The sequence below is a fragment of the Sebastes fasciatus genome, chromosome 7, assembly GCF_043250625.1.
Source record: "Sebastes fasciatus isolate fSebFas1 chromosome 7, fSebFas1.pri, whole genome shotgun sequence".
NCBI classification, from domain to species: Eukaryota; Metazoa; Chordata; class Actinopteri; order Perciformes; family Sebastidae; genus Sebastes; species Sebastes fasciatus.
This window is the reverse complement of record NC_133801.1, coordinates 28,810,709-28,822,675: the sequence shown is the minus strand read 5'-3', so window position 1 is coordinate 28,822,675 and position 11,967 is coordinate 28,810,709. Positions and strand designations below refer to the sequence as shown.

Genomic DNA, 11,967 nt, shown 5'->3' with positions numbered 1-11,967 from the left:
AGGGATAAAGCAGGCAAAGTATTCTAAATCAGTAGATATCATAAAGAACAGGGCTGGCTTAAGGCATAAGGCACTGTTGTTCAAGCAGAAATATGCAAGGTAGTTTAAAGTTGCAAATTCTTTACTTTTAATTAGTTACAACAAAGGGCATTGGACCGCCAGTACACTGAGGACTTTGCCCCAGCGCTCGTGCTTGCTCTTGGCAGTGAAGGCCTCTGACTCTCAGGGGTTTTCCCACAGGGGAAACTGACATCGTGAGAGGGGCTGCAACTCATCTGTCAAATCTCACACCTGGAAACACCTGAGATCATATCACAGGGGAGAAAACGTGGCGGGCCTGCCTGTGTGATATAGGAACATGTGGAGTTAGAAGTTTTGGTGACACTCCAAATGGGCACCAAGCGGTGAAAAAAGGGGCAAGAGGGCGCCTGGTTAGCTCAGTTGGTAGAGCGGGCGTCCATGTATTAAGGCTTGGTCCTGACCGCGGCGGCCCGGGTTCGAATCCGGCCTGTGGCCCTTTCCGCATCCACTCTCTCTCTCCCCCCTTTCACGACTCTATCCACTGTCCTGTCATAAAAAAAAAATGGAAAATGCCCCCAAAAAAATAACTTCTAAAAAAAAAAAAAAAGGGGGCAAGAGAAAAGATAATAAATCACAGTGACAGAGATGCAAATATAATTCTCATGCACGAGAGGGTTTTTATGAATTCTGAGATTGCATTCTGAGTCCATTGTTTTATATCACCATGAATTAAACGTGAAGTCTTTCAATGCTGTATGTTTGTATGAGCGTGATGATACCAGGAAGTATGATGGCACAGCGCGTGTGTTTAAATCAAACCTCAGTGTGCTTTTAAGAGGCCTGTTAATGTGCACAGCCCTTGTAAACTTCTTCAAATGCATCATCATTTCATCAGAACTCTTTGATTCTTGGCAAATGATTTATCTGGTGACTCATTCAGTTAGCATGTGTTGTTCTTATAACGTGGATGAAAGAAAGGGCAGTTGGTCCTCTGCTTGTTCACGTGTCTGTAGGGTGTTTCAGCAGCTCCAGGGCAGAGAAACGGTAATGTCATGTGTGACAATTGGTTCCTGTTTGCCTGTAGGTTCTCCGTCTAATCTTTCTCCTCCTCCTCCTTTCAGTGCATCGGCCTAATAGTTTATTTCATCTCGTATGCAGAGTCGGGCCTGTAGTGTCTTACGAGAGCAGCACGTGTTGCTCACAGAGAGTCCCTTTAAAGCGCCCCATCTTTGGGCCAAGAGGCGTTGCAGGAACATGCCTGTGCAACGCCTTTGATAGCACGCACGGGTGGGACACACAGAGCCCTCTCCAGGGCTTTTCATGGAAAGGTTGGGCCCCAGGGTCTCAGAAATCTGGCACCTCAAGGAGGCTGAGAATACACATTTCACAATTCGTCCCAATTAGAGTCCTTTTATATTCATTCTGCTGCAGCACTAGCACAGCAATCGCAGCTAATGCAAACTTACATGGTATATTACCACGTTGTAGTAATCCACCCAGCAGGGTTTATAAGCTGTAACTAATGGATTTATTAAAGGATAATAATAATAATAGATAATAGATCAATTATAAGCTATTAAGAAGAACAACATTTGGTTTGCCAGGTTTTGAAAAATCCCTTTGGCACATATTTATCCTTTCTATTTGGATATAATGCAGGTATGGATGGGTTTTTCCACTTTCTGATAAACAACTCTGCAGTTATACATGTTAAAAGGGCTATCAAAGTTGATGCGATAATGCCGTGTTAATGCAAATTCGTTTTAACTTGCAATTTTTAGGTTGCAGCTACAAAAGCTAGAGTGAAGATGCTGGCATCAAAGAAACTAAAAAAACTAATAAATCCATTGGTACCAACCATGTCATACTAGCTTGTCGCAAAGGAGGCTAAATAACGCTCCAAACTTGGCGTTATGTGTGAATGAAAATGGGTTCTATGGGTACCCACGAGTCTCCCCTTTACAGACATGCCCACTTTATGATAATCACATGCAGTTTGGGCAAGTCATAGTCAAGTCAGCACACTGACACACTGACAGCTGTTGTTGCCTGTTGGGTTGCAGTTTGCCATGTTATGATTTAAAGCATATTATTTATGCTAAATGCAGTACCTGTGAGGGTTTCTAGGCAATATATGTCATTATTTTGTGTTGTTAATTGATTTCCAAACATAAATATATACATGCATTTGCATAAAGCAGCATATTTGCCCACTCCCCATGTGGATAAGAGTATTAAATACTTTTTGAACGGATACAAATTGTGCAATTAATTTGCGATTAATCGTGATTAACTATGGACAATCATGCGAGTTGTTAATAAATAAATTTTGGTGCAGGTAAGTGGTCAAACAGTCCAACCAGTCAAAGGAATTCAAAAACTGATCTATAAAGCATTAACAAATTAGTTGCAAACCAACCCTATATAGAGGTCGACATATCAGAAAATGGTACTGTAATAATTTATTTTCTAATTGAATGAGCATCTTTTCAATAAAACAGGCTTTTCATGGTTGAAGTTATATTTTAAAAGTGTCAGTGGGAAAATAGTTAATAGACTTAAACATTCAGTGCTTGTATTTGCTGCAAACAGCCTCTCTCATCTTCTCCTCACAGAACCAATAAGGAGCCACAACTATATACTAATAAATAACAGGGATCAAGATGCCATCAGTCAATCAGAGGTCCTGTTACTGCTCCTGGGTTGGACCTCAATTTTAGTGTTTAATGTGCCCAACTGGCTGCACTAAAGTGTAGCTGAAATGGAGACATTGAACATTTCAGCAGGATGCCATATAGGCATAAAACAAAAGCCTAATTTTAAGAAATATGAAGGTAATCCAGTGATTCCATTCTAAAAATCATTAATTTTTACTCTAGCCATTTAATTATTATGTGATGTGGTAACAGATTTGATTTGTTGACATCCAATCTCACCATGAGGTCAATTTTGTGAGCTTTTGCTCTGTCGATGCTCAGAGCATATTTTCTGACCTCTTGTGGACGTTGGTGAAATCCATTAAGCTCAGAAAAATAAAAGATGTGGATCTACAATTCCATGAGGAAAACTGTGTGATGTGATTGAAAGCTCCAGAACAGCTTCTAAATGGTCCTTGTGGTGAGATTGTATTGTTTGGCAGTTGTTGTTCACAAGGTCAAGAATGAATCACAGAATTTGATTTGATTTTTAATATTAAAATGCCAAAATTAGCAGGATATATCGTTCTTGAATGTAACCAGAACCTGAGTGTTTGTCTGTCAGGTTGCCATAGAGTGACTCAGGAGAAAAACCCTGTGACTCACCCTGTCAACACCTCCCCACTTGAATGGCCAAGATTATTTTTCTTCTTAAGTGGCTGGAGAGGTCTTTTAATATTTTAACTCCTGTGCTATCAAATCATGTTTTGCACTTTAAGAACTACAGTTTACTCATTTATACAAGATGTAACCCGAGAGTGATAAGGATGACATTCTTTGATTGCTGTACCTTTTACAAGCTGTTACAAGCTTGGGATTTCAGAAGAAGAGGAGTTAGCTGAGAAGATTGAAATATCACTCTCATATTTGTCCATTAAATATGAAGTTACAGCCAGCAGTCATTTAGCTTAGCTTGGCATAAACACTGGAGACAGGGCCTAATCGGCCTCCCAGCACCTCTTGAGCTCACTTATTTGTTTAATCCGTAGAAAAACCGATGCGTAAAATAAGACAATTCACTGTTTAACAAGGGGTTATGTGGCGGACTATTTCTTGGCAGGGACTGGCAAATAAACCCCTGATTAAACAAAATATAATAAGTGAGCTGGGAGGAGGATTTTGTTACCTTTGATACACAGTCTGGCTAGTATGGAAGATGGAACCTGCCAAAATCAAAAATAAATAAATAAATGACTCAAATAAATAATTGTGTAATTAAATGTAGCAAAAATAATATTAAAAATAAATGTAGTCATGAATTAATTGATAAAATGTGACACAAATTGATATTTCAGCATTTGTTTTTTATTTTTATTTTTTTTATTCTTTCTTTATTTTTACATTTGTTTTTTAATACCTCCACCAAGGCCAAGGCATGGGTGGAAGTATTGTTTTCAGCGGCGTTGGTTTGTTTGTTTGTCTGTCTGTCTGTCTGTCTGAATTTTTTGGAGGGGTGGATTGAGCACAATCAACAATCCATAATATTTTGGTGGCGATCCAGATCATGATCTGGATTCAGGAATTTTCTTAGGAATTCCGATCAGCCTGAGCATTAACACCACAGGGTATAATGCATGCGCAGTGCAACTGATGACGCGTTAATAAAAGTGGTGTTCATATGTGGAGATTATCTTGGTGAACAAAACGTGTAAGTACAATAAACGTTTGTTTGCCACAGAGTTTATTTTCTGCAATAATCCAAAACCCAATGGAACAATCACATTGGCAAAGAATGCTCCTAAAACCTTAAATAATATTGGCATATCCCTCGTCTTAATCTGAAAATGCTCCATTCGGAATAAGCCCTAATTCAGAATATCCAAATGGAATATGCTGTTTACATGACCTATCAAATTCGGAATATTGCAATATTCGGAACAATGGTGGAATATTAGTGTGCATGTAAACGTAGTCAGTGATGACAGAGACTAAAGTTGATTTTAAAAAGCCAACAAAAAAAAAAAACGTCAATGTTAGATTGGTTGCGATTGTGAACTCATACAACAGCTTTCCAAAGGGTTTCCTAAAAGCCCAGAGGGAGTCAAAGTTCTGCACATCTTATACACAAAATGTGCCAATCATCTGCCATCATTATTGCCTGTACTACTTGTGCATTTGATTTATCGTGGTCTCCATCTGTGAAGAAAAACAGCCTTTTGCAAGAGGCATAAAATAACACAAGCGGTACGAAAACCAGCTTGGTCGTGCCGAGGCCTGTTCTTCCTGCTCAGCTCTCAGAGAACACCGACAGTAATGTGAAGGTTGTCCCTTAAACAGTCCAAGACGCCACACATCAAGATAGCGGGCCATCTCTAAAAAGGGGGAGGAGGTCTAAAGGAGCCTGCATGTTATTGTTTTCTCACATTTAGTTTTTCAACTGTTCTCAGGTATCTCTACAGTTATCTAATAAGACGGAAAATGCAGGTAGAGTCAGTGTTAATGTCAGGAATGTTGTGGTTAAATAAAGAAAAGATTATTCCCCTTGGCGTTGTTTAGATTGAACCATGTACACTGTGAAATACCCGTCAGGTAAGTTCTGTGTTCAGACTGCTTCTATAGGTGTTGCTCCTGTTTCATTTCTGTCTGATCATGCTCAGGTAAGTGAATAAATCATGATAAGCATCACTTCCTTTGCAAAGCGCTGTTACCTGGAAAAACGTACACCAGAAAAAAACACACACAAAAGAGCTTTGATGAACTGAAATCACTCTGAGTCACTTTATTGTTCTTTTAGCAGCAATTCATTTCTATGAAACCTCTGACTTTAATAGTGTGGACTAACCTACTTCACAAATAGAAACACAGTACTACTCTATCCACTTCCCTGCTGTTTGAAGTGTAAATAGGACTTTCCTGTCACTTTCAGTGCGACCTGCCAACCCAGAGTTCCGGGCCTGGGTGTGTGTTGGGAAACATGAATGAATGTAAACAGCCTTTGATTTACTCAATAAAGAAACACCCTCTGATATGAATGTGACGGGCTCATTTATCAGTTGTTGCGAAATACAGGGTAATGTTATTTACACTATTCACCATCCACCTTTTCTTAAGGCCTGATAACACTTTATTGTCAAGGTTTTAATGTGTCATATCTCTCCGATCTAACAATTGGAGGATTGTTCTTAACCTGGCAACCGTGTTGGAGATTGAATAGAAAAGCATTGATCCTGTTGATTAGATATTAACAAGGACAAAGGCAGCACTGCGTGTAGACACATAGGATTTGATTCAGTAAATCTGATCATAAAACTTCAAAGGAGCCTCATGAAGTTGTACAGCTTGAACACTGCCACGTACAACATCCAGTTTGATTATGAGCATTAGAGTAACTCACACAGAGTGTACAGTACTTCTCTGTGATGACAGTGAGACAGCTGGAGCTGCATGGTGACCTTTATCATGAGCTATCTTCCTCTCAACTGTACAATATGTGCAATGAAAAATACTGCTAGTGTGACTGCCACTAACATTTGTAAGGTCATAACGGGGTCGTCATGGAAGCACCCACCCACCGCAAAGAACGTGTATTGCCGAGAAGTGAAAGTCAATTGTTTGTTCCATTGCAACGTCAGCGCCCAGCAGCAAAGCTATATGCTTCCGCCATTTTGGACTGAAAGCAACTACCGGACAGTATACCGTCCGCCTAAAAAGTGCCGTACAAACGTAAAACAAAATAATTTCTATTCTATTGTCATATTCTACGGAAATGTCCTGTGTTGAACAATAAAATATCAAAAATATAGTGAGCGTTTTCAGTACAAAATGGTGGCAGCGGCTGTTTCGTCTCTTTGCTTCGATATTCTTTGCCCTCAGATTCCCCCTTCAGGTAAACACTGTTAACTCTGTCAGCACGAGGGCTGCAACAAACAACTATTTTGATAATCGATTAATCTTAATTAATTAATCTGTTGATTATTCAATTGATTGATTGATGATGGCCTGGTTACGGCGTCCTGCCGCCATAGGGTGCTTTTTGGTTAAGGAGTGGAGTAGTGTTGAGGACGAGGGGGGGAAGGTGAAGAAGAGTTGTGAAAAACAAAAGATGGGAGGTCACATGTTAAAACGCATTCGTGTTGGTGATCATTATGAAACCCTATCATGACAAAATTTGCTTACTCCGGAGAGACGAGGGAGACGGCGCCATTTCCTGTAATTCATCACGTGAGCTAGAAAAGCCGCGGCATTGGCTGGCCCGCACGGAGACGTTTAAACGGCGCGTGTTGTGCATCGTAGACCCAACTAATCGATGACCAAATTCGTTGCCAACTATTTTTTATAATTTTAATTGATTTATTTGATTAGTTGTTGCAGGCAGTCTTAGTCGTAGCACTGTTGCCATTGTTTGCTCCGTTAGCGCTGTTAGCACCGTTAGCTGCGAGTCGCCGGCGCAGCTGTCGCCATGTTGAGAGCCATGCAGAGGCAATAGAAATGCTCCCAACCTCGCATTCAGCACCTTTAAACTTTCAGTTCAGTTCATTCTTGACTCTTCTAATATTTTTCTGCTTTAAGAAGTTACATTTTAGCTACGAGGTAGCAGTGTCTGTGTTGGCCTTACACTGCTACACAGCACTAATACAATAATACACAAACACTCTCTCACAGCTCCTGCAGATTACCACGTGAACGATGGTGTCTTATGCATTTGCCTGTAAATAACAGCTAATAAAAGTTGATTGAAGAGCTGTGCCGAGGCCTGGCTGTGGGAGTTTCTCCACACTGATCAGGTGCTGCCAAGCCTCTGCAGGGGGATTTCCAAAGTGCTGGTTCAGCAGGGGCGTGAGAGGAGCTCGCCAACAGGATCTGTGGAGTACACACTGTACACACAAAATACGCACACCAATCCCTCAGTGTTTAACTTTGACACACTGCATCCAGTTTCAGGTATGTGAGCTGTGCAAAGTGCAGCCTGGAAGAAAGAACATCAACCCTCTTCAGATTTCAGATTTTCTGTTTGTTTGTTTAGCTCAGACTTGGAAAACTTTGCTGTGACCCGGGTTACATACACTGTAAAAACTCTAACTCGTATTTGTTGGCATAAAAAAGCGTTTCAAGTTGTTAAGACTTTGAAATATACTGTAGCGACCCTGGTCAATGAAGCTACGAGGCAGGAACTGGTTTCGCTGGTACTTTATTCCTCAGCTTGAACACAGGTTACTGTGGGCCGGAACCACCGCCAAAAACAACAAACCAACTAGTTTACAGCGTGCTATCTGCATTACCACTCCTTCTCATCTCCTGCGCGAGCCCTCCGCGTCACTCCCTCCTCAAGCCTCTGCCAATCACAGGTGGCTATCTTCACAAAACAATGCTGCGTTCGCTGACATCATGTAAACCTGACTAACTACAGTAACATAACTTGTAACTTAACAGTGGACCCCACATCACCCAGTCGTTACAATACGTTATTAACATTTGAGTCAAACATATAAGTCAGTCCAGCAAACCGGACATTAAGTTGGCGTCAAAACCCTTAAGTGAGTTCATAACACTCATATCTCTCAGTTGTGAACACAGACTGCAGGTTGCGAGTCAACACGTGGGGCGAACGTTCAGATAACTCGTGTCTTTGTTGTGAATGGAGGGAAAGACAACTTTCAGAGTTGAAGTTTGAAGTACTCCGCCCCCCAGTCTGTCTGTCTGCACCGGAGCTGCAGTCTGTCTCCACACAGGTACGTTTAACTTATTTTTCGTTTGATATAGTTGAAATTGTGTCATATTTGTATTCAGAGTTATATGGTGTGATACATTAACAGATACGGTAGATATTACCATGACAACAGTTAACGTAAACACTAGTAACGTTAGCTTAGTTAAGGACAGCTAGCAACTAGCTGATGCTAGCGAGGCTTGTATGGACCAGAAGCTTTCAAACAGGGAGGACGATGTTTCTGACTGGTTAGTCTGAATGCTATTAATGTGTTGTAACGTTACGGTAACGTGTTGGTACAGTATTACAGCTAGAGGGGTAGTTAGCTGCGTCCACATGTCAACGGCTAAACTGCGCTAACCGTTAAGCTGTTAATGCTAACGGGACATTGTGGTGATTCTAGCCGGTGTTGGTGAGTAACTGGTTGTAACTGGTTGTAACGGTAGTGTTGCTGTTTGAACTAAAGTATACGTTAGTTAACTGAAGGCTTCGTGTCTTAACTAGAAAGCCACTAGGAGAGTTTAGACCTCCTCAAGGACAAATGCCCGTCGCCCGTAGCGGCCACAGTCAAGTCCGTCCGCCCCTCCGGTTAACACTGTTAGCTCTCTCAGCACTATTGCCTCAGATGCACTGACACAACGGGCCGATGGTCGACCGACGGACAGTTTGGGGCCGTCGGTGAGCGTCCGTCGGCCTTGTTTTTACGGTGTGCCCCGCTATTAGCTCTGTTAGCTCTGTTAGCACCGTTAGCACCGTTAGCCCGGATAGCCACCGCCATTTCGGCTCTGCACCTCCATGTGTGCTTGTGAGGTCTGAGTGGAGGAGTGGAGAGCCATGTGCAGACTCTTTGCATAAGCTATTCTAAAAATGATAACTTCATAACTCAAAATGAATGGGACAGAATATTGTATTAAATTTGTCAAAACTCTGTCAATTCCAGAGAGCAGTCTACTGTTTACAATGACATTACATTGATATGTTTAAAACTTATTAAGAACCTGTTTGAGCGAAATGAACCACATCATTAATTACTCTTCCACTGCCTGCTTTGCTAATTTCCAGCAAATTGTCACCTTTGTCTTTCAGATTGAAATGAATGCAGTCACAGAAACCTTTCCGGATTTTGCTGCTTTGGTCCATTGGTGGAATTATGGACAATGAGGTTTGAGTGAAAACACTTTTTTCAATAAGACTGAGCAAAAAATGTGCTTCTCATGCTGTCCACAAAACACCAGCAGATGATGGCATGCCAATTTGATAACCAAAGTCTTTTCAAGCCAGTGTTACATGTGGAGAAAGTAACTGACATCAAAACACCTTCTTTGGATGATGTCCTTTTGCATTTTAGGTCTTTCAAGCTTGTGGAGAACATCTATGCAGACACTGAGATTTTCGATCCCGAGGCTCTCAACAACAACCATCATCCATTGACTGCATACACAGTGGGAGGGAAGATACTGGTGACCCCAAAAGTGTGCCTGCTGCATTGAAGGGACGCAGAATGGTGAGTATACTGATTACTCTTCATAGATTGAGTCTGTTGCTTCTGCTCTCGTCAATAGGCACCCCTGTCTTCAAGAACCGGGCAGTGTAACGGGGTATGATGGATGGAAAATGAGCATAAAATACAAACTTGGTAATTACAGGTCCAAGCTACGTAACGCAGGCTGCATTGAGGTCAGCATTAACCGGAGAAGAAGCGGTGAAGATGATGGTGCAGGTCCTTCTTTGAAGAGAGCAAAGCGAGGGGAGATTAACTATGTTCCTGACCACCCAGATACCCATACTGATGACTCGCTGGAGGAGGAAAGACTAGCTCTGGTTGAGGAGTTAAAGAAGAGGAATAAGAATGTTGCACTCATAAAGCAACAGATGGAGGTGACATTCTCCCTGAGGCGCAAGGAGATTGTGGAGCTAGTGCCTATGGTGTCAGAGGTCCAGGAGCGGTGGCCTGCTCTGTTTTACGAGGCAGAGGTAAGCAGCTGAGCAAATAATATATTATGTTGTGTTTCAGATTTAGTCTTTGCAAAATAAGAATCTGAAGTTGTTTACTTCCGTTAACCCTCATCCTACCAACTGGGGTACTGGCAGACCCCAAAGGTATACTTTTTGTCATATCTCACATGCTTTGTTCTATCATTTAAATTTTTCATCACTTTGTCAATCAATTTGTTCCTTATGACTTCATATCATTGTTTTCTGTTTTAATTAGTGATTTTTAAAAATACCAATGTATTGGGGTCCTGGGGGTCCCACCAAAAGCACCCAATTGCAGCCTATGCAGTTAAAATAGGTAAAATATAATAAATAAATAAAATGTTTGCCATGGGTCCTAATTTATTATTAGTGTAATTAATGTCATTCTTCAGATGACATTAATTACACACAATAATGTTTTGAGATGGCATAAGTTAACATGGTGCTATGATGGTTGTTTCTTACAGTAGATTATTCTTGTGGTCCCCAGGATGAGGGTTAATAAAATACATATTTTAACATGAGGATGATGTTGAAATTGTATTGACTTTGTATTTGACATTTACGTTTGCTGTTCTGTTCTTCAACAGATCAGGGAAGAGTTTCTTCGGATCACCAACAAGGACCTAATAGACAACTTCGGAGCAGCCATTAATCAGCACACTCCTAGGCTCCTTAAACTCTATCGGGCTAGGCGGACAGCTTTCCCGCCTGAGATGGATCAACTCCTTAACAGACTGGATGAAGAGGTGAATTTTTAGACTTAATAATCTCATTATTCTGGACATTATGGAAATAAATGTATAAAAAGGATTTTTTTTTTTTTATAAAGCTGCACTAATCAATATTTTTAAATAAACAATGGGTCAAATTTAAGGTGTTGCTCATAGTGACAAACCATCAGAATAACCCCACTGTACACTACCTAAGGGACAGACAAAGATAGCGACACGGTGGTGAAGAAAGTGAAACACCTAACAGCTAAAACGCCAGCTATTTATATCAGTTAAAAGGAGTAAATCTTAGACTTTCATTCAACAGGTATTTGCTGGATGTGGAAGAGGACAGCTGTTTGCCACATAATCAACCTTATAAGGCCATAATATATCAAGTGTGTGATTGTTTCAGTCTGTTGAGTCCTGCACCTAAGTGGGCAAAATAAATAAAAAAATAAATGCAGCTTTAACACAAACTGTGAAGCATGTTTCCATGTTTGTTCTCAGCTTTCTTCATGTTAGTTACATCTTGGTGTAATTTTTCTTCCAACCCTTTGTGTTTCAGACATCTGACATCACAGTACATCGACACACTGCAGCCTTGAAGGGCCTCCCCTTGTATCTCCGTGACAGTCATGAGAAGCTGTTCAGGAACTGTCTGGTGAGTGGTTATTAGTAGAAAAAGTAAATATTTATTATTATTCTGTTATTAAAAATAGACTCTCTGACTTCAACCTTTGCCTCTCTGCCATTTTGTCCCATTCTAGTCTATCCATCCCAGTGTCCTCCTTGTTTTCTTTATCTGTCCCAATGCCCACAGCGTCTTCAAGAGTTGTACTTTGCTGGCTATTACTTGATGTAATTTCTTTCATGTATATGGGGGTTAATTTTTTGGTTGCGGGGTATGAGA

The 11,967-nt window shown here is 40.9% G+C and overlaps 1 protein-coding gene and 1 long non-coding RNA gene across 24 annotated transcripts in view; both read left to right on the top strand.

Annotated features, from left to right (window-relative positions):
* The first annotated feature begins 8,260 nt into the window (after positions 1-8,260).
* Positions 8,261-9,779, top strand: LOC141770519 (uncharacterized). 2 transcript variants are annotated; one of them, XR_012594579.1, is made up of 3 exons: positions 8,261-8,386; positions 9,451-9,526; positions 9,713-9,759. It is a non-coding gene; the product is annotated as an uncharacterized LOC141770519 (long non-coding RNA). The 2 variants fall into 2 exon arrangements; XR_012594578.1 differs by having other exon boundaries at positions 8,313-8,386; positions 9,427-9,526; positions 9,713-9,779.
* Positions 9,776-11,967, top strand: part of LOC141770516 (uncharacterized) — a 458,180-nt gene continuing 455,988 nt past the window's right edge. For 19 of the 22 annotated variants that reach the window (XM_074640105.1, XM_074640103.1, XM_074640104.1 and 16 more), the window contains exons 1-3: positions 9,885-10,338; positions 10,932-11,090; positions 11,623-11,718. In XM_074640105.1, coding sequence (XP_074496206.1) covers positions 9,979-10,338; positions 10,932-11,090; positions 11,623-11,718 — 615 coding nt within the window. In that variant the 5' untranslated portion in view covers positions 9,885-9,978. The other 3 variants (XM_074640115.1, XM_074640092.1, XM_074640114.1) reach the window with 3 other exon arrangements.